General features: G+C 40.6%; 1 protein-coding gene across 2 annotated transcripts in view; it reads left to right on the top strand.

The window, feature by feature from the left end:
- The first annotated feature begins 3,746 nt into the window (after window positions 1–3,746).
- The window catches only part of nlgn4xa (neuroligin 4 X-linked a), an 81,982-nt gene continuing 58,537 nt past the window's right edge, over window positions 3,747–27,191 (top strand). For both annotated transcript variants that reach the window (XM_037459875.2, XM_037459865.2), the window contains exons 1-2: window positions 3,747–3,883; window positions 14,212–14,940. In XM_037459875.2, coding sequence (XP_037315772.1) covers window positions 14,490–14,940 — 451 coding nt within the window. In that variant the 5' untranslated portion in view covers window positions 3,747–3,883; window positions 14,212–14,489. The remainder of the gene's footprint in view (window positions 3,884–14,211; window positions 14,941–27,191) is intronic.

Below are 27,191 nucleotides of genomic sequence, written 5' to 3'. Positions count from 1 at the left end.
AGAGGAGTGGCCAACATTGAACTACAAATAGACCCCTTGCAGAGTTTATGGCAAAATATTTGTAAAATGTTACTTATTTGAATACCATGGTTAAAAGAAGGAGGCAAAAAAGGAGCCATCAGCACAACTTGTATTGCCTAGACTCAGTGAGCATGCTCAGTATCGACAGAAGAGGCCTTGTTCTCGCTTCAACGTATCAATACCAGAGAGGGAGCTGCTCCCATCATCATGCCTCAGCTGCCTCTTTACTGGCTTTATGAATCTGGTTGTTACCCCGAGGCGACAGGAATTGTCTGTGCTTAAACACAGAGGAAGAAAGGAGTCCTTGCCGTCTCAGATCCTCTCTGTCTCTGTCTCCCTGCATGCGCTTACTGCCACTGTTTTTTTAAATCATCAGAGCCAATCTTGTCCTCTCTGAAGTATTAAACGCTTTTCGCCCTCAACTTGTGGTGCTGCTACAAGGCTACAGGTCTGACAGATTCTTTATCTTGCAGAGAGCTCTCTCTCTCCATCCGTCCACACACGCCCGATACACAGCTGCCTTGGCACCGTCTATTATTAGGGTAGCAAACTCTTAAACTGCTACTAAAGTAAAAACTGCTGTTATTTGTTTAAAGTGTTTTAACAAATAAAAGTGTGCAACATACTACTTTTGAGTTCACCATTAAATTGTTCTTATTACGATGCAATTAATCACAATTAACCGAGCTATAAATGAAGTTTAATCGCAATTAAAAATTGAATCGTTGCTCAGCATATCAGCGTGGTTAAATGTTTTAAGGCCAAGAGAAAGGCTCAAACTGTTGATTTACTGAACTTGCACTAAATTAATTCATTTTGCAATGTAAAATGTTTCCCAGAGGAGTTCCTCATGTATTGAAAGTATGAATATTCACATTTTGAGTACTCACAATGATCTTCAATTGACATATGGGTTTGTCTGCATTTTATGGCCACACTGCACTGCGGCCACATTGCCCCCCGAAATCATACTTTTATATATATATATATATATATGTTTATACAATTTCGTTAACAAATAAATATATATATTTATACAATTTCGTTAACAAAAACGTCGTAGCTGTAATAACCTGGTCCATTTGCAATAGAATGTTTGACTGATGTTGCGTGTGCGGGAGGAATCAAAGGTTCTTAAAAGAAAAAATGTAGCACTTGTTGTTCAGAACTTTGTGTGTGAGAGAGAAATCCACCCACCCACCCATCGAGCATTGAAAAATGAAGATATATTTGCTCGTGGTGGAGGAAGACGACAAGAGAACCACCCGCAGTTTTTGCAAAACTCTCAAAACATGCCAAACACAAGCTGCCAACGTTGTTGTCAACCAGCACCAGCACATTATTCTGCTGCCTTTGGCAAGGGGAGCGAAAACATCATAAAATATGTGTCCTTAAGCCACCAGACCACCGAGCAACACAGCATCGCCTACGGTGAGTGATAACTAGTTAAGTATTCATTATTTGAAATGATTTAGTCAGCTAATGTTGGCTAGCTCTGATTAGCTATTTAACTAGCTATGAAGGCTTGCTAGCTGGCTAATGTTATCATGGCTCTTATGTAGCCAAATCCAGGTCAAAAGTTTTCATCATTTGAAGAAAAATGTGAACCTGAAAGTTTAGGTTTTGTTGTTGAACATGAAAAATACAACACTGTATTCAAAATAGAAATAAGTAGAGGAAAAATATTTTCAGGTTGAATATAGTTTTGACTCAATTCTATATTGTTTTTGAATAAAATACTTTTTTTCATTCTTCACTAGTATTTATTTTTGGATATTCACTGTATTATATTTTTTGGTTGCAGATTCTATTCCTCTTTCAGATTCAAAACGTATATTTTCAGATTCAAAACTTATATTGGTGAAATACCGGTCTGGAGAAGCAGAGAGGAGTAGCTAAGGACTGCACTGCCGAGGGCACACTGTTAGTTCTAATCCCCAAATCCCACAATAACTCAGACAAAAGTAACTGATCGATGCATCAGCAGGCCACTCCCAAGTTCTGCTAGGTTACATAATTGTTGACGGCTCCAGCAGCTTCCATGAGAAAATGCACGACGCATCGCCGCCTGACGCCGTTGATTCTTATAATGTTCCATAGATTCATAGACTTACAGTCAGCAAGCTTTTCCCTAAGCTTTTCACTTTCAAAATACAAGATCAATGAATTAGATGTCTACTGAATAAGAATTGCAACCTATAAAATATGAAGAAAAATTAAAAATACATTGGTTTTCTTGTGGAAATGGGTATTAACATAATTTAATAATTAACGTGGCCTCTTTCAATAACAACCTGGAAGGCAATTGAAGAATATTTGCATTTCCTCCACCAAAACCTCCACTTCAATAATAAAACCCTCGCCGACAGGTCTGTAGTGCAGCATACATGTTAGCACAGGAGAAAGGTCATGCATGTCACACTCAGAGGTCCAGTGCAACAGGTTGCCAGTGGAGTTCTACTGAACATTGCATCTTGCTTTCGGCGCCTCATCGGCTTCATTAAAGTCAGCCAGTGGATCCGGGCCGTGCATGCCAACTGAAGCCAGTACACACTTCAGAGGCAAGGAGAATGAGCTTTATAATGTGCGGAGCGGGGTATGAGCACTGACCATTTCAAAGGGAGGTTAGCTTCAAACTCATCTATTTACTTACATCATGACGAAGAACATTGATGATTTTCTTCATATTGATTTGAATTTTTGACCTTGATATCAAAGGTAATCCTTAAAAGTGTTTTACCCGGTTAAAGAGTGTTTGTTGTGTTATTCATTGTTGTTATAGAGTTATAACTGACTCAATCTAAACACACGTAAAACAAGTAGCTTGGACCGTTAATTTTTAGATGAGGAGTAAAAACAAATCCTGCCACCTGCCAAAGAGCAACGTCAGTTTTTGTGGCCTAACACCGGTATGAATGGTGAGAAATCCATACCTTACGGAAATCTAATAGCAGTATACCGTTTGAACCGGTATCCTTCCCAAACAAAGCCCAAAGCCTGCACAAGAAATATCATACTGCGGGTGAATGATTGACGCTCTTTTTTTCTCTCAATTTGACTTGATTGCAGCAGGTGCAACAAAGAGAAGCTTCAATAGTCACCGGAGCATATCGTTTTTCAGAATGTATTATTTGTATATTTTGCTATGCAAAATACAAAAGACAAAGTTATGGATTAATGACAAGCAACTACTTTTAATGAGGTTGGATGAAAAGTTCTATTTAAAACATTTAGGAAAACACATTATAGTTGGTCTGCTTGTTTCAGAAGTAAAAGGGGGTGAGCCCACATTGTTTACATGGCACATCATCATTGTCTTATATAAAGAAGGATAGGCATAGTACATTATGAATCCCTCAGGCTTGCGTGGTCTTGCTCTCGGGGGCCCCTGGGAGCCACAGTAGCAGTACTTTCTGTGTCCTATGCGCCAATGCTAGCTGCCACAACACAGCGGCTGGTTAAGGGTGATTGAGAGAATGCGGCAATCTATTGGCTGCAGGCTTAGTAAATTTCAGGCGCTGTAGTCCAATGACGAGAGGGAGAGAGAGAGAGAGAGAGAGAGAGACCTGGTTTCTCTAACACTAATCTTGTCCTAGCAATACACTCGCTCCGTGAACGCAATTAGATCCAGCGCTGTTTCGCAGAGGCTCTGCAGTGACTCATTGGAAGTCCTCCGCGCTGATAGAGGCGCATCTCCCTCTCTCCTAGGACGTACAGCCGGGGCTGCCTTCAGCACATCGGGACTCCGCTTCTCACTTTGGATTTTGGAGGAGCTGGAGGTGGACTTAATTCTGTTTTTCTTCTTCTTGTGTGTGCTTCGCCTGAAGTCGGGACTTGCACGGAAAGAGTGAAACTGCTTGAGGTGAGTGCGCCGCCGGCTTGGATTCGCCGCCGATGCCCTGCGCGTCCACTCCGGGGCACAACAAACGTGAATAGGGGCTGAATATATGTGCGATGTTTAAGGCGCTGACCCCCCACCCCACCACCCCCACCTCCTCATCCACCTCTCACGGCTCGGTCCGGATGCGCTTCTGTCTCACGCAGCTCATAATCCACATGCGTTATCATCAAGACACATACGTCAACATCAGCGCGAGTCGTTGTCCTAATTTGACAGTCACAACTTGTAAAATACACGTTAGAGAAGCGGGGACGATGTGGCTGTTGGATGTCAGCATCGCAGCAGCAGCGGCACACGCTCATTCTTGCGCACTTTCATCCGACTCCACTCGGCGATTTGTTCATGTTTTTTAAATGTGGATGAAGGAATAGGACGACCCGGATTACCAGTCTCACGCCGGGCGTTTTTTATTAATTATTCAAATCCGAGTTCGAGCATTGTCCCCGTGCGCATACATGGATGCACACGCGCATACGCTTTGACCAAACTCGGTGCCAAAGCAACAGCTCGGTTAACTTTAACGCAGACCGAGGCTTTGGTAACGGGACGGCACAAAGTGATTTTGCCCTCAACCCGGCGAAGCATTTCCACCCATCTCACACTGGCGTGTAATCTCTTTCTGCCACGAGGCGTTTGTGTGCGTGCACGAGCTGCAGCAGGAGATGGGCACCTGCCAGCAGCTCTGTGCGCGCATCGCTCTCCGAGCAGCCACAAGATGGTGGTGGAGATATGTGGATTCTGATGGGGGGGTGTAGTTGAGTAAGGTTTGTGCCTTGCATCATGTGTTTTATTCTTTACAGACTCAATCTGTGATTTGTTTCTGCATGTACTCACACTGAGTGAACGGGGGCCTCACGCAGACTCCTGATCGCTGCCGTGTGTGCGCGTGTGTGTTTGTTGTGTGTGTGTGTGTGTGTGTGTGTGTGTGTGTGTGTGTGTGTGTGTGTGTGTGTGTGTGTGTGTGTGTGTGTGTGTGTGTGTGTGTGTGTGTGTGTGTGTGTTAGGGAAAAGTGTGCCATATTATGCCTCCTAATTGGATGTATTTCCAAAGAGCGTCATATTACCGCTGATTCGTTCCGGTGTAACGAAAAGGTCCTTAAGGCAGGGTGGAAAAAGGGTCGGGGCAGTTGTGAGGTAGACCCAAGAGAGACTGGATGACACATTTGCAGACAATTAGAATTGTCACGATTAGTTGTTCGACATGGAGTGGGAGAGCTGGACATGTCCAAGCTCCAGGAATCTGCAAGTTACTGCGAAAATGACAAACATTCGGTCGTGCACGCAAGCACCTTGTTCAATCATCTGGTTTTTTGGCTTTTGTTTTCAACAAAGTGCACAGAGGATGAAATGTAATTTCAAATGAAAACTCATAGATGTTGAGTTCAACATCTCTCCGTAATCCACTCTTTGTATAAATTCTTAATAATGCAGAGGATTCCAGGAACATGTCATAGTACAAATATAGGATATTGTTTTTTTGTTTTGTTGGAGAATAATCTTTAATGAGAGCCGGTGCTTTGAAAATTTCCATGTAAGGCCTTTTTTTACTTTGCTGACTCCTATGTGCAAGGGGAAGTTATTTACAGTCAAAATGCCCAAGTAAAGCCAAATCTGCCCACATGGCTTCAGTTTGAATGGATATCAAAAAGACGCAATTTGTCATTTTGCTTTCTGTGCTTTGCATCTGCTTCCATAATCTTGTCATCCCCCCCTCTAGCCCTTCCATCTTGGTGCATCAACATATTCATCTGACAGTGATGGCATGCAGATGCTGAGCAGGCAGTTGTTTGCCGATCTGTCCAAAGCATTTGCACACAAATGTATGACTAACAGGTAGAAACAGCAACATGGTGTGTGCGTGCATGCTGGACGATCTATAGATATGTATTATTTTATGTAAGCAGACGAGGTCCTCAGATTACTGCACAGTGAGACGTCCTGCATCCCACACACATTTGTTTCTTATCCAGCGGTCCTCTGTGTTGTGTAAAGTGCGCTGCACTGAATCCAACAGATCCCTTCATGGGTTTCATCTGGAACCCTATTTGGAAGATTGAAGACATTTGTTCTTAAGGAAAAAGATCCACTATCATTTCTTTACTAAAATGGGTTTCATGTGAAAGACATAGGAAGCATGAACTTTTACCCCAGACCTGTTGCTTACACTTCATACAAGTGTATGGTCCCTGTCAGTGGCCCCTTCTTCTTGACCCGTGGTCAACAGGCCTCTTGAGTGCACTTCTGGGGAGACAAACCTGGAGCAGGGATTTCCAAGGTTTTCACTGTGTGAACACGCACGTTTACACAATTCTATTTATTTAAGGTGCCACTACACAGCCGGTTGACACGTTGATTTGTAGAGTGATGCATTTGCATGCAACTTATTTTCCTTCAGGAAGTTCCAATGTTTAGGCTTTAATAATGCACCCATTAGGTTATAACACAACCAATTCATTTTGTCCACTCAACAAACATCTTAATTAAGTGATTTTAGCAACCGCTAATCAGAGAATCTTGAGAAGACAGTGTACGGTTAAATAATGGTACAACAACTGGAAAAGCACACTTTTTGGCGATCAGACCCCAAGGACATTCATGACGATGTATGCAGTTGTTGACATAAAAAAAAGAGTTTCACATCCCACCAATTTGCACAGCCAGACAAACCGGGGTATTGACTGCATTACGTTCTTGGATTATTGAATAATAACTTTCAGGTCAGTGTTTTTTCGTAGGTTTACAGCTTTCACGTGCACGTGCGCACATTGAGGGAAAATTCTGCTGCGTGGGCCTAATATAATGGTAGACGAAACACTGCTTCAATCTTATTAGAATATTTTTGTATTAATCACTGAGCCAGAAATTCCGACATGAATAACATGCATCTTAAACAGCAGCAGGATTTACCCTAATATGTAAAGCCCCGATTTCACCTTCTGCATGGAGGCTGTGTACCTTTGGTATTTTTTCGGTTCAATGAGACATTCCTCAGATCATTACAGTCTCTGAAATTGTGTCCTTTGGAATATTGGGCTTTCCCACTTTTAAACACTTCAAAGATGCCATTTTAAAAACGTTTCCTTGCCAGTAATTTGCAGTAGGTTTTGTAAATCTTGCCCCCAAGCACAGTCCAAAAACTACTTCAAAGGCTAAAAAACAGGATATATGGATTATATATCTATATTTACATGTGGTAATTATCAGTTGTGCAGGAGTCCTGTTTCGCTGACATTTTGAGGAAAGGGTGCCTGACAGGATCTTTTTATAATGATTGAAATGCAAATGACAGCGAGCGTCCTCATTGCTATTCATGTGACTTATCCTCTGTAATCATTAGGAGTGAGAAGTGAGAACAACGTTAGCGATCTGCCAAGGAGAACCCCAGAGCACGCTCTCCATTCAGCCTGAAGAAGAGGTTACCAATGAATGGCACATTATCGCAACCACCAGGGCAGTTTGTCGAACACACACACACACACACACACACACAGACACATTTTCAGCATACAACCTGAACAATGAATGGACCAGAGCAGACCCCTTTCTAGTGTTCCCGTGCTGCCGTCTGATATCCTTAATATAGTGGTTCATTTCATTGTTATATAAGCACTCGAAAAGGCAAAAAGCCAGTGACAACAGCCTGTGATGATGAAAATGTTTCATTTCTACTCTTGGGTTCTTTAAGTTCTTATGGAATGGAACGGAAGAGCTGCGAATGCTTTCCCTGTAGTTTCATAATGTTAAAAAAAGTATGATTATGGTATGATTCTATATCTTTCTGTCCAGAATACCCCAAAAGTAGTTTTTCTCCTTCAGTGTCTCTCAGCTCCAAGCTCGTATTTATTAGTAAGTAGACTGATTCCAGTTTTTGTAGAATCGAAAATGAAACAACAACATGAATAAATTAAGGATTTACATTATTTTTTCTGTCAGGGATAGCTGGATTACCACCTGGTCAAAATGGGCAACGTCCTCAGACCCTCAGGGGATTTAAAGTCTCCAGATCCACCACGCAATTAGTCTGCGGTAATTAAGTGAATTTATCCTAATTAAGTTTTTTATACGGAGTGCGCCGCTAAAGTTCATTGTTGACGGAAATGATATGGGTTTCTTTTTTTAACCGTAACATGTACACTATTGTTAGGGAAAACAAGCTGAATAACGCTACCGCAAACTAAGAAGTAGGAAATAACATGTTTTCTGGCTACAGGGGATGTCAAATCCTCCGAGTCCCATACAATACCTCAGGAGTCAGTCTATGGTCCTTTACAAATCTTTGTCTGATATCAGCATCATATCAATTTACAATCTAACGCGGATAGTTCCCAAAATCTTCAGTTTTAATAATAAGCAAACTGCATGCATGCTTTACATAAGTTATCCTATCTAATCGCAGAGCCTCAAATAAATCCAACATTATTATCATCAGCCCCTCAACTTTTTCTTTCTTATCCTTAAACATGAAGTCTCTTCTCTTCTATTTTTGGAATCGTGATTTTTGCTCAGTTTTGCTTCCAAAACCGATGAAGCATTTCCAAATTGTTATTTATTATCGGCAAAGCACTAGGTTAGTAATAGTGATCCATACTTTCCTTGCATTTTGATTGTCAGTATTTAAGACTGTTGTTTGTGCAGTTTATGTTCTTGTATTGAATCTTGTTCTTGAATTGTAAACAGAAGGGATACATACAAACATATATTGAGGGGTTCATTGAGAAAACACAGGACTGTCAAAGAATATGTGAAAAGACAAAAGTAGGAGTAACGGTTTGAATTAGATTTATTTATACATGTTTAACAAAAATAACTAGAAAGGTTATATTTAGTGGGAGAGATTGGGACAGTTGTGGTTGTGCCAAACAAAATGAAGATAACAAACAGTTGGCCTGGCTAACTACCTCTGGGAATGAAACAAACATAATGGCTTACTAAATTCTCAAATGATGACAGAGGGAATTCAGAGTGAGCACCAACCAATAACCTAATGGTTCTAGACACACGGTACCTACGTGATGCACAAATGTACAGCGTACCCCAAACTCACCTACTGTCCTCAACCTCTCACCACAAACCTGGACCTCTAGCCGTGTCACTGCATGCATTACCACAAACGCAGCACCCCCCCCCAAAACTCTTCAATCTTCCTCCTTTTAAAACCACGGCCCACTCAGGGGAACGGCCTCCTCGCTTCAGGAACCCAGGTGCAGCCAGATTGGCACCTGAAGGGAAAAATAAGGGAGGAGGGGAAAAACAGACAGCACTGACATGCAACAACAGTGATTCCACTCAAAGACTCCCTCAATACATATGTGGAGGGGTTGCCTTCAAAACAGCATTGATTTTAGAAATACTGTAGGCAGTACCTCTAAAATCAATGGAACGCTTCTGATAAAGTCAGCAGTGTTATGTGACCTAATGACCAGGCCAAACAAAATATTTGTCTATATTGTTATATGACTTCACAGTTTCAGTTTAATCAATCCATGAGGATGTTTTTAATAGATATTAGTCTGTTATGTGGTACTCAAACCATTATTTGCTTGTTTGTAAACAGCCCCAAGCATTTATTAAAAATACAACTTGTGAAAAGACATGCATTGTTAAATCTGAAAAAGGTCCTCTGGGCTGTGACACATAGTACACAGAGTCTCTCACTGACTGCCTCTTGTACACAGGCTCATTAGAAATGGTTCCTCATTAACACATATCAAATCCAATTCGTTAGATTGTTAGAACCTTTAAAACGCATAGAATAGATCAACCTTCATATGTGATCGTTAAATGTACAGGTAGCAACAAAGTAATCTTCCTGGGATTGTGTAATAATGTTTACTAAAACATCTCTTAATAACTACTTAAATACTTTTTGCATTAAGTGAAAGTGTCTGTTTGTGTTATATGGACCCATTCTAGCAGAGATCAGATGCTTTCACCATAGCAGACATCGGAGAAGCAATTTTCCCCTCAAACACTACTTTTAAGGGTTGATTTAGTCCAGTTTAGAGACATTTCTTATCCCATTTTTTGCCACTTTTAGGGGTTATTGAACTATTGTCATGGAAACACAGCTGCTAGCTCTGAGACGTGGTAGAACGGCAAAGTATTATGTGGTTTAAGGGGCTTTTGATTAACATCAGCTACATTTGCAGTTTTCCATCATTTTTCATTCATATCAAAACAAGGTTTTGCCAGTTTGTTGCATGATCAAGTGGCATACAGTCACAATTCATCTTGCAACATGAACATCTTGCACAAATGTTGATTCATAGTTATTATATATATATATATATATAATGACATGAATAATGAATGAATTGTTGATAAAGTAGGTGCAATATTAGCGTAGCTTAGCACTATTGATCCAAATTCTTTTCAGAAAGCATTTTGAAAGTTGTTTGCTTGTATCCTGGTGTACGGCCCTAACCAGACTTTGTATGTACATATATTATTATTATGTTGTTATTTTGGCATTATTTTGCAATAACATTTTTATTAGGGTTAAATACAGCTTCTAGTCACCCGGCTGACTAGAAACAGTGGATATCGCCTGTGGGTGTTTTTAGGAACCCAGACAGGACTTTTGGTTTCCCATTTGGGCCTTAATAAATGAAACTTTGTCTACCTAGGAGTTATTGCTGAGGGACTCATTCACGGCTACTTTTGAGAGTCCCTTTGTTCAATTTCCTTGAGCATTTTGTCAGTGTTATTAGGAGCACTAAGTGAGGTAGGAGTGTGGAGGATGTGTCTCATTTGAAGTGTAACGATAGTGTGACAATAAAGTCACTTTTATAAATCTTACTGTGTCTGTGGTTCCATTTAAGAAGAGCGTTGAGGAAAAAGATCCACTATCATCAGGGGTATTCAACTAAAATGTAAAGAGGTCCAGTTAGAAAACAATTCTGAAAGCAAATGTCCGGAAGATAATAATGTGACTACTTAGTGTGATTAAATAGAGTTGTATGAACCTTTGCATGTAATCAATACACAACTAAAAAATCAAATGAATTCGGTACAATTCAAAAACTTGAATTCGCAAATATAAATAATGTTCTCTCATTTGACTAAATAAAAGTAGGGCTGCATTTAAAAAAAAACAGTGAAGATTAAATAAAGTGCTTCAATTCATAATAAAAAAAATAAATAAAAACCTTTTTTTGGCTTCACAATCGGACTTGTCAGTCTCAGCAAATTAGAAATAATAAATCAACACATTTTAACAATTGAAAGTAGAATATATATACATATCCATTCTCCCAGTTTTTTGGTAAGTGGGAGAATTTAGATCTAGTTTTTCCTGTCAGGATTTTAAACCTGGCCCTGAATGCATCAGACCGTTCTTTTTTTTAATTTGTAATCTTGTCCGTCCGCAGTATTGAGACAACATCATCGTCCTGCCTGGAATGCAGAGACTTGATTGGTCGAGTGGGATGGTTTAACTCAAATGCAATTGGTCAGTGCTTTAAGCCATTACCGTATAGATGAGTAAAGCTGCACAGTCGAAAAGTGCGCTGTCACGTTTACATTTTTAGGTTTTGGTCGGGGTCGTATGGGACGGATTCTGGGTCCGGATCCCGACCGCGGTCTGCCAGTAAGTGACCTCTGGTTTAAAACAACACTGATTTAATACGTCATTACCATGTAGCAACTATAAATAACTGTATATAAATAAATGTGTGTTCATGCACCTGCATAAGACGGTCAAGGCGATGCAGAAGTGTAATCCTCGGTTGCCACGGCACCCTGACACATAATAAAAAACTCAGCCGGCTTCAGCTTGTGTTTCTACTGTATTACATGCCGCTGTTTTTATTTTTTTTAGAATTAATTGTAATCTTGTTTGAGCTTGTTGTGGTGTGAGAAGGTAACTCGTCAATCGTCTTACCGTCATGTGGGAGATTACATATAGAATTATATATATATTTATATTAGGGCTGTCAAAAATAGCGCGTTAACGACGTTTGTTGTTAATTACGTCAATTTTTTTGACGCATTTCACGCATGCGTAGTGTGACAAATGATTCAGGTCAGGAAAGTGACTCTTCTTCTAGGGAATGCATTCATCCTTTACAACACATTACTGCCACCTGCAGGCATATGTCAGGCCGTCAGGTTCAGCAAGTCAGAGACCCCCCCCCCCCCCGCCCCCGGTTCTCGCGCAGCAGAACAGAGAAGAAAAAAAGCTCCGCCCAGCAGAGCTTTGCAGCGCTGAGGTAGAGACCATCGGAGAGCCCCGTAATACTGTTCTGAAACATGCGGAGGAAGAGAAGCCAATGCAATCTAAATCCTCCCAGGTATGGGAATATTTCACACTGAAATGGGGGGTGCTGGCGGATTTCTTTGCAGCGCCAGTCGTTCTAATCGCCGCGCTCGACTTCAAGGTGTAACCTTTATTATTGTTCGGTCTGAAACAGCGCGCCCAGTGACGGGTGGTGCATCAATATTGTTGTTCGGGTGGAAATCGGGAGAAAGGTCGGTCCGGGAGATTTTCGGGAGGGGCTTTGAAACATCGGGAGGGTTGACATGTCTGGTCATGTCTGGTCATCGCAGCCCTGGACCATCAGGAGCACAAACTCACAGCAGAGTGGGATAAACTGCAGAGGCTCGAGACCCTTCTTGAGCCATGCAGGGAAATCAGTCTGTAACTTATCAAATAACATTGCTTTGATTATTTGATAATAATCTGTGCATTATTTTTTTGATTATTTAAAAAAAAATCAAATATCAATAACATGTATTTATGTAAAAAATAATAATGATGATAATAATAATATATCTGTGTCCTGTTATTTATCTTTAGGATGCATTTCAGAAAGAAAAAATGGTTAGGATTCAGGTGTGATTAATCATGATTAATCCACTGAAAATTCTGATTAATTTGATTAAAATTTTTAATCATTTGACAGCCCTAATTTATATATATATTGATATGTCTATACATACATATAGAAATAGAGAAATAAAGATGCCTTTAATTCTTATCGTCGAAGCCTGAAATTGCATTTATGTAGTCCAAATCAGTGGATCTCAACTGGTGGGTCCCGTTTTTTAATGGGTCTCGGGCCTTTGCATGGGAAAATAAAAATTAGAATAAAAATCACCCAAAAATTAATTCTGTGATTTAATTTTGAAGAGACTTTTTTAATGCAGCGGAGTGTCGTTTTTTGGCCAGCTCGGCCGTCCATGTTTTCAGCAGCGTGTGCAAGGTTGGGTCAAACCATTCGGATATGGGGGAGACATTGGGTAATTTAGGATAATTAAACATCCTGAATATAAAATATAAAATTCAGCTTATGAACTTGATTTGGAATAAATTTGAGATGTTGAGAATGTTCCACGATTTGGGTCGCGGCTTGTCATTAAGGGGTGAAGGTGGGTCCCGGAGCCAGACCAGTTGAGAACCACTGTTCTAAATTGATTATTTATTTTAATTATTATTTTGATACAGAATGTGTTTGTTTTTTGTTATGTCACATGAAAAAAGATCATTGTAGGTGGTTCCATGTGAAATTTAAAAAGACATATATACAATAAACATAAGTTTTATGTTGGTACTTAAGGCCATAGCAATTCCAGTACAGCAACTTGGACATGTGGTCACCCGGGCTTTTGTGGTTAGTTTTGACCGGCATGATTGATTAATATAATTGGGTGTAAACTCAATAACAATGAAAGTTTATTAATTTATTTATAATAATATTGTCTCAAGTCGGTATGTAGATGGTGAATATAAAAAGTTCAAGCACAAGACCGTGTGGAATTAGGCTACCTGCTCACTCATGAATGGGATGTCAAGATCTGTATTAAACGTGGTCTTTTTGAGAGGAGATGATGTTATATGGTTAAAGTTTAAAAAAGAAAAGAAAAAAAGCCTGCACTCCTGAGTTGACATTGGTTTTTCACGCTATTTAATTAAATAATTAATCCAAAAATGATTGCTCTTGAATATCTGCTATTCATTTATATCTCAACCAGAAATAGTTATTTGCCCACGTTTTGTACATCCTCTGGAACCCTTTGAATGACAAGGTTTCATTGCAATTCATCCAAAAATGTTTGAGACATTCAAAAAAATTGAAAAGTGGTAGTGTGGTAGCAGTAGATGAAAAAGAAAAATCGGGGGAGCATTCCCAAACGGTCCGGTATTTGCAAAAATATTTATTTTAGTTGTAATCAAAGGGTGTGGACTAACCGAATGACCATCATTACCATCCCCAAAGCCCGTATTTACTTAAAAACCATCTAGGATTGTGATTGGACTGAACTCTTGGCTTTCTTTTTGTCTCTTTCAGGATACCCTCCTCAAGCTGAAGCCCAGGTGTCCAAACGGCGTGCCAGGATCTCTCCTGTTTTGGACCAGGGAGTTTAACAGCAGCTGCTGATTTCCGTACAGGCTCTCAGGATGGGGAGTTCTGAGGAAGCTGCTCTGTTCGACTGGGCCTCGGCCATTCAGCTTGCGGCCTGAGGAGGAGCAGGAGTGGCAGGAGGTGTGGGGGGGGGAGGGCACCGAGGACCCAAGGGTGGACTATAACTGCGCCCTGCCAGGATCAGGCTCGTCCCACCAGTAGCTATGTCGGCGCCTAGAAGCCCTTCATGCATGTGTCGCTCCACGACAAAGGCCAACCTTCTGCTGTGGGTGGGGCTGGCGTCCATCTGCTTGGCCTCCGTTCAGTCCCAGCTGCACCCAGTGGTCACCACTAACTATGGGAAATTGCGGGGAGTCAAGGTTACATTGCCAAATGAGATCTTGGGACCAGTGGAACAGTATTTGGGGATCCCATATGCACTGGCCCCTACGGCGGAGCGGAGGTTTCAGCCGCCGGAGCCCCCCATGTCTTGGCCGGGCATTAGGAATGCTACTCAGTTTGCTCCCGTGTGTCCTCAGTTCTTAGAGGACCGCTTTTTGCTCAATGACATGCTCCCTGTGTGGTTCACCGCAAACTTGGATACAGTGGTGAACTATGTGCAGGAACAGAGCGAGGACTGCCTTTACCTAAACATCTACGTCCCCACAGAGGACGGTAGGTCAACCCAACGGGTCTTCTTTCTGTCTTTTACCTCGTCCTATATGTCTTTGTGCTGTTCCTTATTGTATTGCTCACTTGCCTGAGCCAGCCTACCCTGAACTTTATGGCTGCATTTCACCAAAGGTCTCACTCACATCAAATTGTATTGCAGTCTTTTTGGGGTTCATGTTAAAAAGAATGTCATTGTTCACCGATTCTTAATTTATGGCACGCACATTAATGCATCATTTGTGGAAGTCATTCTAACACAGCTTGTCATATCAGCTCTTAACAGATATTGTTTAACTCCATCCCTAAGGCATTTATTTTGGCCTCTTTCTTTTTTACTCGACAGATGGACGTGGCATTAAACACGTTTAACGCGTGATGATTGTTGATGCAGCATGCTCAGCATTCCTTTTAGTCAAGATTCCGTGAGCCTGCAGGGAACACCTCCAATACTGCCAGCTGCAGCAGCTAGGGGCTGTTTTAGCTCAGCACGTGCACAAACTACAGTATACGAACTCTATTGAATTAATCATTCAGAATTGGTAAAGCCATACAACCACGTTCATATACAGGCTCAGTTAGCATTACTTAAATGAATTATAATATCAGCACTTGTTGTTTGATACTGCTGGGAAGAACTGAAAAAAGGTGATACAATAAATAACTGTAAGTCATGCAGGATTTCATCATTGCATACTTTGGATAGGAACAGGTAATGCATTTTGTTGATGTGTGGATTGAAAAAAGGACACTTTAATATAGCTTAATAAAGCCTACAGGAACCCTAAAGGACATTTTGCATGTATAAGGATCAAAGGGTAAACATGGAGGTGTTGAGGTAGCATGAAGTTATTGCTAAAATAAAAATAATATACACAAAACCATCAACGCTGAAATAAAGGCCAGTCTTTAGTATAGGCCGGCGAGGCCGTAAAGGTACTCTGTGCAGCTGAGGTCAGCAAAGAAGCTGTTAACAATCTGATAATTCACAGCACTCCGGAGTAAACAAACTGTAGTATTCCGGGATAGGAGCAGTGGTGGGTTCCCGGCTCTGATCAAAATGTAATGAAGTCTGCTTTGTGCTGTGTAGCAGATGGGCACTTCCAGGTAACACAAGTCTGATTGCATTATTATGCTTTGATTAGCTGGTTATAAGAAGTTATTCCAAATTCCAAATTCTTAATTATAGAATTGATGGTGATGTATATGAACAATTTGATTAAAATATATATATTTTTTATTGGCAACTGTTGATGGAGTCAAGGTAAAATAATTGGGATTTCTCAGTTTCTCTTTAAATAACATAAGCATACATCCTCAGAAAAAAGCAAAGCTAAATCAGAAGCTATGACGCTTATTTTTTGGGATAATGGTTCTGTATGTTAACTTAATAATTAGCCAGCTCTACCCCTTAATCACGTAGGTGCACTAACACAATACAGTAAGTGAGAAAATATAAAATATATTTGACTTCCCCCAAAAAAGTAATGACAAGAAAAACATATATCATAAAACACAAATCTTTTTTTTCATTTTGATTTTCTATGCTGGATGAACTTTATCAAATAAAAAATTAATTACTAATTACCTTCTTCTCCTCCAAACAACCCTTGATTTTGCCTGCAATCTACTCAGTGTTTTGTCTGAGAGAGGAAATGCAGAGCCCAGCTGAAGTACTGCAAGCTCTTTCAGTTTACGCTGCTGTGGACCAAGACCGATAAGAGCGCCTTTTAAACAAGAGGGATGTAAGAATCACATAAAGAAAAAAACAGAAGGTTTCTGTATGGCTATCGGGCCAAAGGCTTCTCCACAATAGTTTCTTGCACTCTTCTGTTTGAATGAGCACTCGGAGCGACTGTGGGGAGCACTTAACCCACCGGGGGCTCCTGTCTCCCATCTGCAAGACTCAATGTGTGTTGTGTAACAAGCCAAGTGTGTTAGCACGTAACCTGGAGTGGTTGGAGGTCAGGGGGTGCGGGGCCGAGGGGACGCCCTCTGGAAGGACAGTGAAGCACTTCAGCGCATGTGTCGGCCTGAGGTCTTTGACAGCTCCGAGCTAAATTTGGGCTGAGCATTTGGGTACAATGTAGATTAAAACGCGCAGAACAGGGATAATCTTACGATCCTGTGTCTAACCAAAAAAAAGTTATTGTACTTGAGTGGGGCACAATAAATAGGTGGGCACCAGTGCTAGATGCATTTGTGTTTCATATACATTAACTCATAGAGTATCTTCAATATAGTGGTAGCGAAAAACAAGGTTTCTTCAGGATCAGAGCACCGTAGCCATACTCTCACCTGCTAGCTCATTTACTGAGGCTTTTTAAGACATATCAGGGCTTTGTTACTGCTTTTACCTGCTGGGTTGATTGTAGTGGGTGATGGTCCTCATGCCTTTCCACACTTTTCCTGGTTTTGTCTTGTTGCTGTTTGGCCTCTGTATTGTTCTTTTACATGTTCTTACCCTGCGTGACGTACTCTTGATATGACTGAAACTTTCTTGGAATCTTTTGACGCCTCTCCCTATCCTATGTCCCATCGGCTCTCCTGGATCATTCAGTGGGGCCTTAATGGGCCATTGTTTGGGAAACATGATAAGAGTCCTAGCTGCATCAACATTTTCCAAAAAAAAATGAAGTGTATACTCAGAGCCCCCAGATCACTACATCTGAATGTCTCACGGTCAACCAGGGACCCATCTCCCACCAACGTCTTCCATGACTCTGATATGTCTTGCATGGCCCTCATTTGGGTTTCATAGCTCTCCTCTTACCCGGTGTTGGTGGCGTCCAGAATATCCTTGTGCAGGCGTGTCTCAGTGAAAGACTTTCCAATGCACTCGCAATAGTCTCTCTGACTTCTTAGCAGGGCCGCTAGCTTATCTAGGTCATTAGCAAGAGATCTCAAATTCCCTGTGAAAAGAGATGGGCCTTGTGTCTCCAGTTCTTTGCCCATTGTTTGAACTCCCCTATGTGCTTCTTCTTGCCTTGAACTGGGATCTACAGTTTCTCCCCAGCTACCTTTGCCAATCGTGAGTTGCGATTGGCCAAGGTGAGTTGTTCCCAGGGGTTAACAAAGCAGCAAGTTTTCCCTGTCTGGCACTGATGTAGTGTCTTACTCACCAGGAAGAATAGGTGAACTTTCAAAAATGTGCATGGTATTGGTGGCAATACTTGCCCCACTGCAATTCACTTAGAAGATTAGATGGGCACTTCTGTTAAAGAACTGTCCACTAGGAAGGTTCCCAAAACTCAAAAAAAAAGTTTACTATTCATCTAACCCAGTGGTGTCAAACTCACAGATACTGCCCACTTTGATAGAAAGCGGGGCAGATCATTAAAATCATGGGCTGGTGGTGGCGTTGAAGATTCGACAGGACAGGGGGGGTGGAGGTGTGACCAATGGGGGGGGGGGGAGGTGGCAGGGGCGTCTCACCCGTGGGGGATGTGGGTGTTTCAACACCCACACTTTTCCCGGTGAGAGGGTTCAACACCCACACTTTTCCCGGTGAGAGGGTTCAACACCCGCACTTTTTTCCGCACTTTTTGCACAAACGCCTTACTACAGTCGCTCCTCCGCTCTGTTCGCTCTGTGTCGCTGCGGCTGCCTCCTCTCCCCCCCCCCCTCCCTCTCAAACATGACACCGGCTGTCAGTGTGACCGGCTGATGATGATTGGCTCTTTTGCCTTAAGTTCCGCCTTTCTTTGTTTAGATTTATCTGTCTGCTCGTGCTGAGGACGCAGGCAGGAACGTGGTTATGGCTATTTTACAGGTACTTTGAACGAGTGTTTATGTGTTTGGATGATGTTTTGCTTATGTTTTGTTGACATCTCTAGTGTTTTAGATTTTATATTCCGTTTTTTAGACTAATGCTAATTGTTAATTGGGATATTGTTCAGCAGCTAGCTAAATACGTGTCTGAGAAAAAATAGAGAAATGAAGACGTTGTTTGCATACCTGTTGAAGATCTATGAAAGAAAAGTGTTACATCATTTATAACACCAGGAAAAAAGCTTTCTGTGGGCGTTTTTTTTAGAATATCTCCCCTTTCAGGGCGCAAGTAAGCAAAATGTAGCAGTCGTGTTTGACCCATGTTACTATCAAGCTTACCACTGTCTTTTCGTCATGCAGTATTATTAAGATGCAGAAAAGAAAGAGGCAGAATGTAAATGATGGGATTGTTGTATGTTATACTTTTTGTATGCTTCTGTCATTGTATTCATCGTTTTATTGTTAATAAACAAACCACCTCCATCCCCCACACTTTTGAAAAGCTTGCTACGCCCCTGGAGGGTGGCGCGGACGATATGACGGCCGACAGAAGGAGGGGTGGAGGTTGTTGTGCAAATCCAATCGACCAATCGGTTTTGTATTGGACATTTGTTTTTATACATCACCACAAAGTTGTGCTACCAGCTGTATTCACAACATTCCCTGCACTGAAATGTAATTGCTGTTTTTTTGCTGCTGCATGGAATCATCTTCCAATGTTTTAAATGTCCAAAATACTGCTGTTCAGCACATCAGTACTATGACATTATTCGTTTTCCCCAAAACGAGTCTAAAAGGGTTTTACCAGACGCAGCATTGGGAGATGTGACGCATGTAATTAGTCCAGGCAGCACTTTATCTATAAGCTATTTTTAATGGATTCTTGGAAGCAGTGGGAGTCAGTGTTTGTTACAGGGTGTGATTAACCTATTGGGAAAATGAACCACAGTAACTTCAGACTGTACCTGAACATCACCCAAAGTTGTGTGAAAGGTCTTCAACTAAACACAACATAAATGGGATGCTTGCCGCACTGCTTGGTACATAAAAACAATATTTAGCAGATGCAGGTGTAAACGCAGATAATGTACTGTATTATATATTTTCCAGCCGTGTTAGGGGAAACAGTGAAAAATTATACCAATGTATCTTAGACTTGAGTGACATGTCTATCCAAGTTACAGCTCCCCACGCTGCCCATGTTCTTTAAATCCTCCGAGTTGGCCTTTTCAAAAATTCAGTTCTGTTCTGTCGAAATATCCTACAAGCCGAGGATCAGGGACGGATTCATAGTTTTACCGCACCTCAAGTGAGTTGACAGATTTAGTGATGACTATTCTTTGTCATCTGATCTGAAGTTGAGAGAGGAAATCCACTGAGCACGCTCGAATGATAGAGCCTTTTAGATATCCAGCCGAATCCATTGGCCGAGCAGACGAGGTGCCGGCTGTCTGCGGCTGTAATGCCCAGGAGCTCTTTTTTTTCATTTGTGTGCATAGAAAGAGAAAGAGGCTGTTAGGATACAGATGAAGTGTGGAAGGAGAGGGCAAGAAGCTAGTTTGTAGAGTGCATGTGTCAGTGCATTTGAGTCAGTCGGGGTGGCTTCATCAGCCTTTGCCGTTGCTGCAAAATGTAGTCACAGACGTTTCCTCGGCAGTCCATTATTGGTGGGATGCACCAAGTCTGCTGCCTCGCCTCTATTTTTTTAAACGATGACATCTCCCACATTAGTTCTGTTTCACTGCTCCACACTCAGCTCAGATGTGAGAGCCCCTGCAAAGTTATATTCCTGTTCCCTGCATATGGCTACCACAGGCAATACCAACAGCTTAACGTTTCCCCGGCAGCCATAATTTATTCCAAGCTCCCAACTTAAAGACATTTTTCAGCTTTTTGTGCAGCATTGGAGTGAGCTATTCCTTAGATTAAAATTCTCTTTGCAGCACTTTGCACTTCGTAGATAAGATGAAGTAAGCCAAGAGAAGAAATGGCTCCAAGACTGCATTTTGTGAATCACATCGGCTCACTCTTATTTACTTGCCTCTTGTGATTATGTAATTTAGTAGGGTGTAAAGTCAGCACCATTGGGTGTAACCCATAGCCCACATCTGGGCTGGAATTGCCCACAGTCCTTCTAATAACTGTTTTACTTCCTCTCTGTATGCTTTACACAGTTAGATACCTACATGGATTAGTAGCAACTGTAACAAAATGTTAAAATGTTTATTTTACGGCAATAAAAGCTTCCATTGTTTTATGTGGGAAGAATTCTCCCTGTACACCTGTGTAAAATCATAAAAACAGGATATTTAATGTTTTCAAACAGGAGACAGAGTTTACACACATACAAGTCAAAGGTTTATTTGGATATATACGGGGAGGCTTTGCTTATGCACTAGGATCGTCATGTTCTTTATACTGAGACATTCATCGGATCATCATGAGACAGCCAGTGGCCTTTTGGACACCGGACATACACGTCGCACGGATTTCATAACCTAAGCGGCCATCTTAACTCAGCTGACATGTCATACATACAACTTATTGTTCAAACAATGCAGGCGTTGACAAAATATCATGACATGATAATTCATTCATAATTTCTATTAAAAACTTTATTCTGGACTCATCCATCTTTCTTCAAATTATTGTTTTACTTCTTGGCCGTTTAATAAGTTTACCCTATACTTGAACTGTTTATACTACATAAACCATGCACATATGGAGTTAACTCTTTCCTAAAATGTCCTATATTTATTTGAAAAAATGCACATTAATCTGTATTATTAATATCCTATTTCAAAAAAGAAAATATTGGCTCTCAACCCAACATCTTTAATTAAGAAAATTTACGTCACATGGTTAGTTTGTTGCACCTTTCTTCGTATTATTCCTATTTTCTCTGTTTGAAAAGTCATCAAAACATCATGCTAGTCAGCTTCAGTGGTATAACAATGTTTAGTCTGCAACCTTTACCATTGCTGGATTATTTGGTCTGATGCAAATAAATCCTAACCCCTTGTGGCCAGTAATGGATGGATTTTAACAATCAAACATGTTGTCCAAAATGATATCCGTGAACAGACCCAGTACAATTCAGTGTGAATGGAGTATATCTGAAATCAAAAACGTAAAACATCTCATCAAAAGTGACATGAAATGGTTATGGTCAATTGATATTTAATAGGGATATCATTTGGTTATTGTTCAGAATTTCACATACTAGTAAGTAAATGACTGTAAAAGACAATCTGACCCCATGTGACTTGGCTGTGATGCACAATGATGAGATGACGGCTATCATGGCATTAAAGAAAAAATGCTAGTATTTCTATTGTTTGTGTATATTTGGTGCAAATCCAATAACATGTACTCCATTAGTGATGCCAATACCTATTTACTACAACAACATGCATTCCAATTACCTGGATGTACAAAGTGCCATGGTTTATATACTAAAACCATGCTTAAACATTGATTTAATTTGTTTCAAATATGTCTAAATGTAGCTTATATAATCTGACTAATTCTAGTATAATGTATTGCATAGATCTGTGTGTGTGTGTGTGTGTGTGTGTGTGTGCGTGAACAGCCTGAGCAGATGTAAACGTTCACGCTCGGCCTACTTACACAGACATGGCACTAGCCCCCGTTTGCACAGCTTGCCCTCGCAGCATTGAGCAAGAACTCCACCATCCCGGCAATGCTGCCACGTAATGGGCCTGTTGAGACCCATTCTCCACAATTTGTTGGTCAGGGAATATTACAGACCACCGTGGAGATGGAGTACAGTGACACGGGCAGACGATACACTCTGAAAAGCGCAAGAGCGCAGGGACTATTGGCCAACATGGATAATGATCACCTTAATTTGTTTAAATTAAAGCTCTTCTTCATAAAAAAATATCACTTCATTTTAAGGGAATCAGCAGTTGCTGTGACAGAGACCTGCAGGAATGTGTCCTAAAACCCGTAAATGACACAGCTTTTTAACACTTCCTGTTCCCTTATTTCAAAGTCAAAAGGTTTGTTTAATCTGTCTTTGGTGAGATGCCAAAGATGGTGGTGGTTAAGACTGGTTATATGATGTATTCAGCGTAAGTATTGAAAACGTCACCATTTTTCTCAGTAAAAATATTTCCAAAGGAGCTATTGACATGACATTTTCACCTGATGTTGGTAACAACCCAAGTAATACATAGATACATACATACAAAGAAACCAAAACCAAGAAGTTCAGAAATAAAGTTATGTGTAATAATGTGAAATGACACATTATTACATAACCATTCTCCTCTCCGGAGCCACTTTTAAGTTTGTCCGTTCTGGGCTACTGTAGAAGAGGACCCTCTCCATTTGTAGATATGAACAGCTTATCTCAGCTAACTAACAACAGCTATTCTGCTTTCAGGCGATTATACGCTCAATACAACGTTCTTTTATCATATTTCATTTATGCCAATAGATGCCCATAAATAGTCAACCCTGTTCCCTTTAATTTAGCCGATGGTAACATAAACATTTCCTTCATCTTCCAGGATGGACAGAAGTGGAATTTAACAACAATTGAAAATGGTGGCTACTCAAGGCCTAATGTACAATACATTTGCAAACGTAGTGTTATCAGCGCCTAGGAAAACGAGCAGAGAGCGCTCGCTGTGATACAGTTTATGTTGAATTTACAAAACCTGCACCTCATCAGGTAATCAGCACCTTTGTGCGTCCACAATATCGCACATTGTAAGCATTGAAACTTGCAAGTCGGTGGACTTGTATCTATCTATTTCTCTCTACGACAAAATTCATTGACACAAAGTTGTGTGTTATTTGAGCGTCAGTGGTGGGGAAATGTACGTATTGATTAGTGTGCTGTAGCAAAGCATGAAGTACACATGCTGTGATACGGGTGAGTGCAGACTGTGATATTCCCAGGGCTGATGCTATGACTGTTTGAAATGTTCCTGCCAATAATTGTAATGTAGCGAGGAGTTTAACAACTGCTGGAATGGAATGTGAACGCTGAGTTAAAAGAGGCGATGTCATCTTTGATTTCTTCCAATAACTGTAATATTGTATGGCTGCTTAATCTGTAACACGTAATAATTTTGTGTTCACTCAAGTGTGACACTTGTGGCAAAAAATCTGTTCAGCTCGTCTCCTTGGCCTATGTCGCTGGCTGGCTCGGATTACTGCTACAGTTTCATATTATTGTAAATACAATGGATATATGGGGATAAAATCTTCTGTTTCAAAATTTGTGCTCTTTACTTTCAATAAAAAGTAAAAGCAGGCAAAAGCCTGAATAGGTTTCAGCTGATTAGGTCAACTTTGATCTTTTATAAAACAAATTTACTTTTTTGTGCATTGTTGTCTTTTTATATGCAAGATTCAATTAGGTGCATCTTTCATTTAAATACCAACCGAAAGTGAGGTCAGAGTTAGCCTAGCTTAGCATTAGAATTAGTGATTGGAGCGAGTCAAAAAGAGCAACAGCCCAATGGATATTTTGGACTGTGTTGAGTGTCGGATGTGGTGCTCAGCTTGTTTGTTGCTGTTCTTCTGCATTTGGCCAGAGACCCGTCTGCTCGTCCATCAATGCTGTAACTCACACCCCCAAAATGTCTCTTAAGCTTAGAAGTTTTTATTTTGATTGATTTTAGAATTGTTTTATGCAATCACTGATATTTTGAACCAGCGCAGGTTAAACGGAAACGCCTAAAGAACTGTATGATTTGATCAGAATCAGTGAGTGTCCACGGTCTGTTTTTTTATTTGAGAAAAAGTTCTAACATAACGTGATGGATTGTGGATTATTATCAAGAATCGGTTCATCAAATTTGTCACGTTCCGTCCTTCCCCACCAAAGATCAGACATAAAAGACCAACCCACTAATCCATAGATGTAAATATTCAGACGCTCAGTTCCATCTTGGATATGTTGCAACAAGCTGTGATTACAGAGAAAGTTACAGGATGAATTTGCTTTAATAGAAACAAATATACCTTTGCTGTTATCCCTCTATCCCTATTTAAATAGCATGGATTTTTATTTTCCCAGTTTTTGAGATGTTTGATTCACAAAATAAATCTTCGATATTCATAGGTTAAAAATAGTTTCAGTGACTCATTAATTCTGCACATCTATTTGCACACCATGTGTATATGGCCGACAGCAGTGGTACGAAAAACCTTCTTGATCATGGCACCTCCTCAAAGCTGTTTTTGTATTTGTGTACCAATAGCCACCACATTATGGATGTACATAATGGATGGGTATAGCATATTAATTATCTTCAATATATTGAAGTAAAAAAGGGCCATTCTTGATCTAAAAATCAGTGCTCTCATTTCCAAAATTATCTTTAAAAAATGTATTTCTGTTCCTTAGTCAACTGCTTTTTTTATGTTTACCTCGGATGAGAGAGACACATCTCACATAGATATGAATGTGATACAATGTTGGGAACACGCAATACCACGAAGGAGGAAAATCCGTTCATCACAAAACAAAACCTGTCCGGCTGAGTTTGATGTTGCTCTTGTGGGTGTACAGTGAGTCGTAACACGTTTTGACACAGTGATTTTATTATTTCTGCCACTTTTCCCTTTTTTAATGTTGTTTGCGGATATCTTTAGACAGCGGCAGGCAAAGCTAGGAAAACTCATTATCTTTTCTCCTTAAATCAGCGCAGACTGAGCATTTTGACACAATTAATATTCTCATGTTACTCTTGGAAATAAAGTTAAAAACCATGTGCCAGAAAATGAAAACACCTAATATAGTACTTATAGTTGTTCATCAAGAGAGACAAGTCAGATGAAAATTGATTTATTGTTAATTATTAAGAGAGTGTGTATGATTATAAAATCGTTGACGCTCTGACCCTCCAAGGAGATTTGTTGTGGAGGGATGTCTGCAAAGATCAGCAGCAAGATAACCACCACCCATGAAGTACAGACACTGGTGGTGGTGTTGGCTATTTTTTTTGTATGGTAGGACCGGCCAATCAGTTTCAGCAAACATCCCAGTATTATTCAATGCAAAAAAGGGAATCAAACACGCATTATTACTTTGCGTTACGTTGGGGGTATCTGGAAGGATTCAGCCAAACAACTTCTCTCGTTCTGGTAGATTTATTTGTCAGATCACAGGTCAAGTAGCAGCGCTGCGTTGGCAAAGGCAGGAGCAGTTCTGTCGGCCCGCAGGCCGGAAGACTAACATCAGGAAGAACATAACGTTTTGTACTTGTTGTTGGATATAGAAAAAAAGATTTCTGTTGGCCCTAAACTGGTGTCGAGGAGGAGCAGGTCCTCCTGTCGCCATGTGTGGTCTCCTAACATTAATGTGAACATAACAAAGCGTGAGTGTTGTATGGTGCTTGGTGTGTCTCTAACTCTCATCCTTATCAGACCTGTATCTGCCTGGTTGGTACTTTCTGCTTTTCCCTCTGACCTTGCACTTCTCAAGACAGTGACTCCCTAAATGAGCACTATGAAAGAACTTTTGATTATCACATCTTATTCAAACCATTCAGTATTTCAATGAATATTATAAACAACTACCATATCATAACTATTATAAATATCCAATATAAATTTCATATAAGAAATATATTATATTACAACATAAATATATTTATATAAAATCTAGAACCTAGTTTGTTGTGGAAACACCCAATCATTGTGTTGAGGAAAGACCAACGCAAAAGCCCCACAGAACCCCTTCAAACAATGAATTGTTTTGGATAAAATGTTTTCATTTACGTCCTGGTTGTGTGTCCTTACCACAGTGCTGGTCGTCCTAGCTGGATAGCGATGTTAACTTTATCACAGCGACGTCATGCGCGTTGTGCGCAAATATACAGCGTTAGCATGTAGCTAACTAGCTAGCTCCCAAACATCCCAGGTAGGGTTCCCTTAAAATACGGAATCGTCCCGTATTTGAGAATGAAATAGCGCATCCCATCTTGAATCAACACGAGACGCCCCAGCCGTCCCGTAACGTCCGCGCCGCCCCCTCTTACCTCTTCTTTCTCCGGCAAAGCTCTCTCCTCGTACTGAGTTTGGGTCGGGTCTTCTTGGAAGGAGACTCGCTCTTATTATGTTGTTAAACAGAGCCTTGGGAGACTCGCACTGACGAGAGAGCAGCGTATTTTTACCCAAAAACTCAATGTATTTTAGGACGCTAAGATGATAATATTGATCATTAACTTCATGATGGATTGGCTAATTGCTTCTCAGACCCGCAGAATCTTTCTTCCTGCGATCTCCTCAGGACTCAAAGTTAAACCTAGAGAGTAATAGACAACAGCATGTGTGAGGAGTGAACAGGAGTAGAATGAAAAATAAGCTACGAGTATGGTCTTCCCGTCCGAACATATGCTAGAACGTCATTAGGCGTCAGGTGGAGAAATCAACAAAGACAGCTTTTTTTATTTTACATATATGTTTTATATAAACTTGGAAAGACGTGTTGTAGTCATCCA

Source organism: Pungitius pungitius, chromosome 3 (assembly GCF_949316345.1).
Source record: "Pungitius pungitius chromosome 3, fPunPun2.1, whole genome shotgun sequence".
Lineage (NCBI taxonomy): Eukaryota > Metazoa > Chordata > Actinopteri > Perciformes > Gasterosteidae > Pungitius > Pungitius pungitius.
The sequence above is the reverse complement of the archived record's forward strand: the minus strand, read 5'-3'. Positions and strand labels throughout refer to the sequence as shown.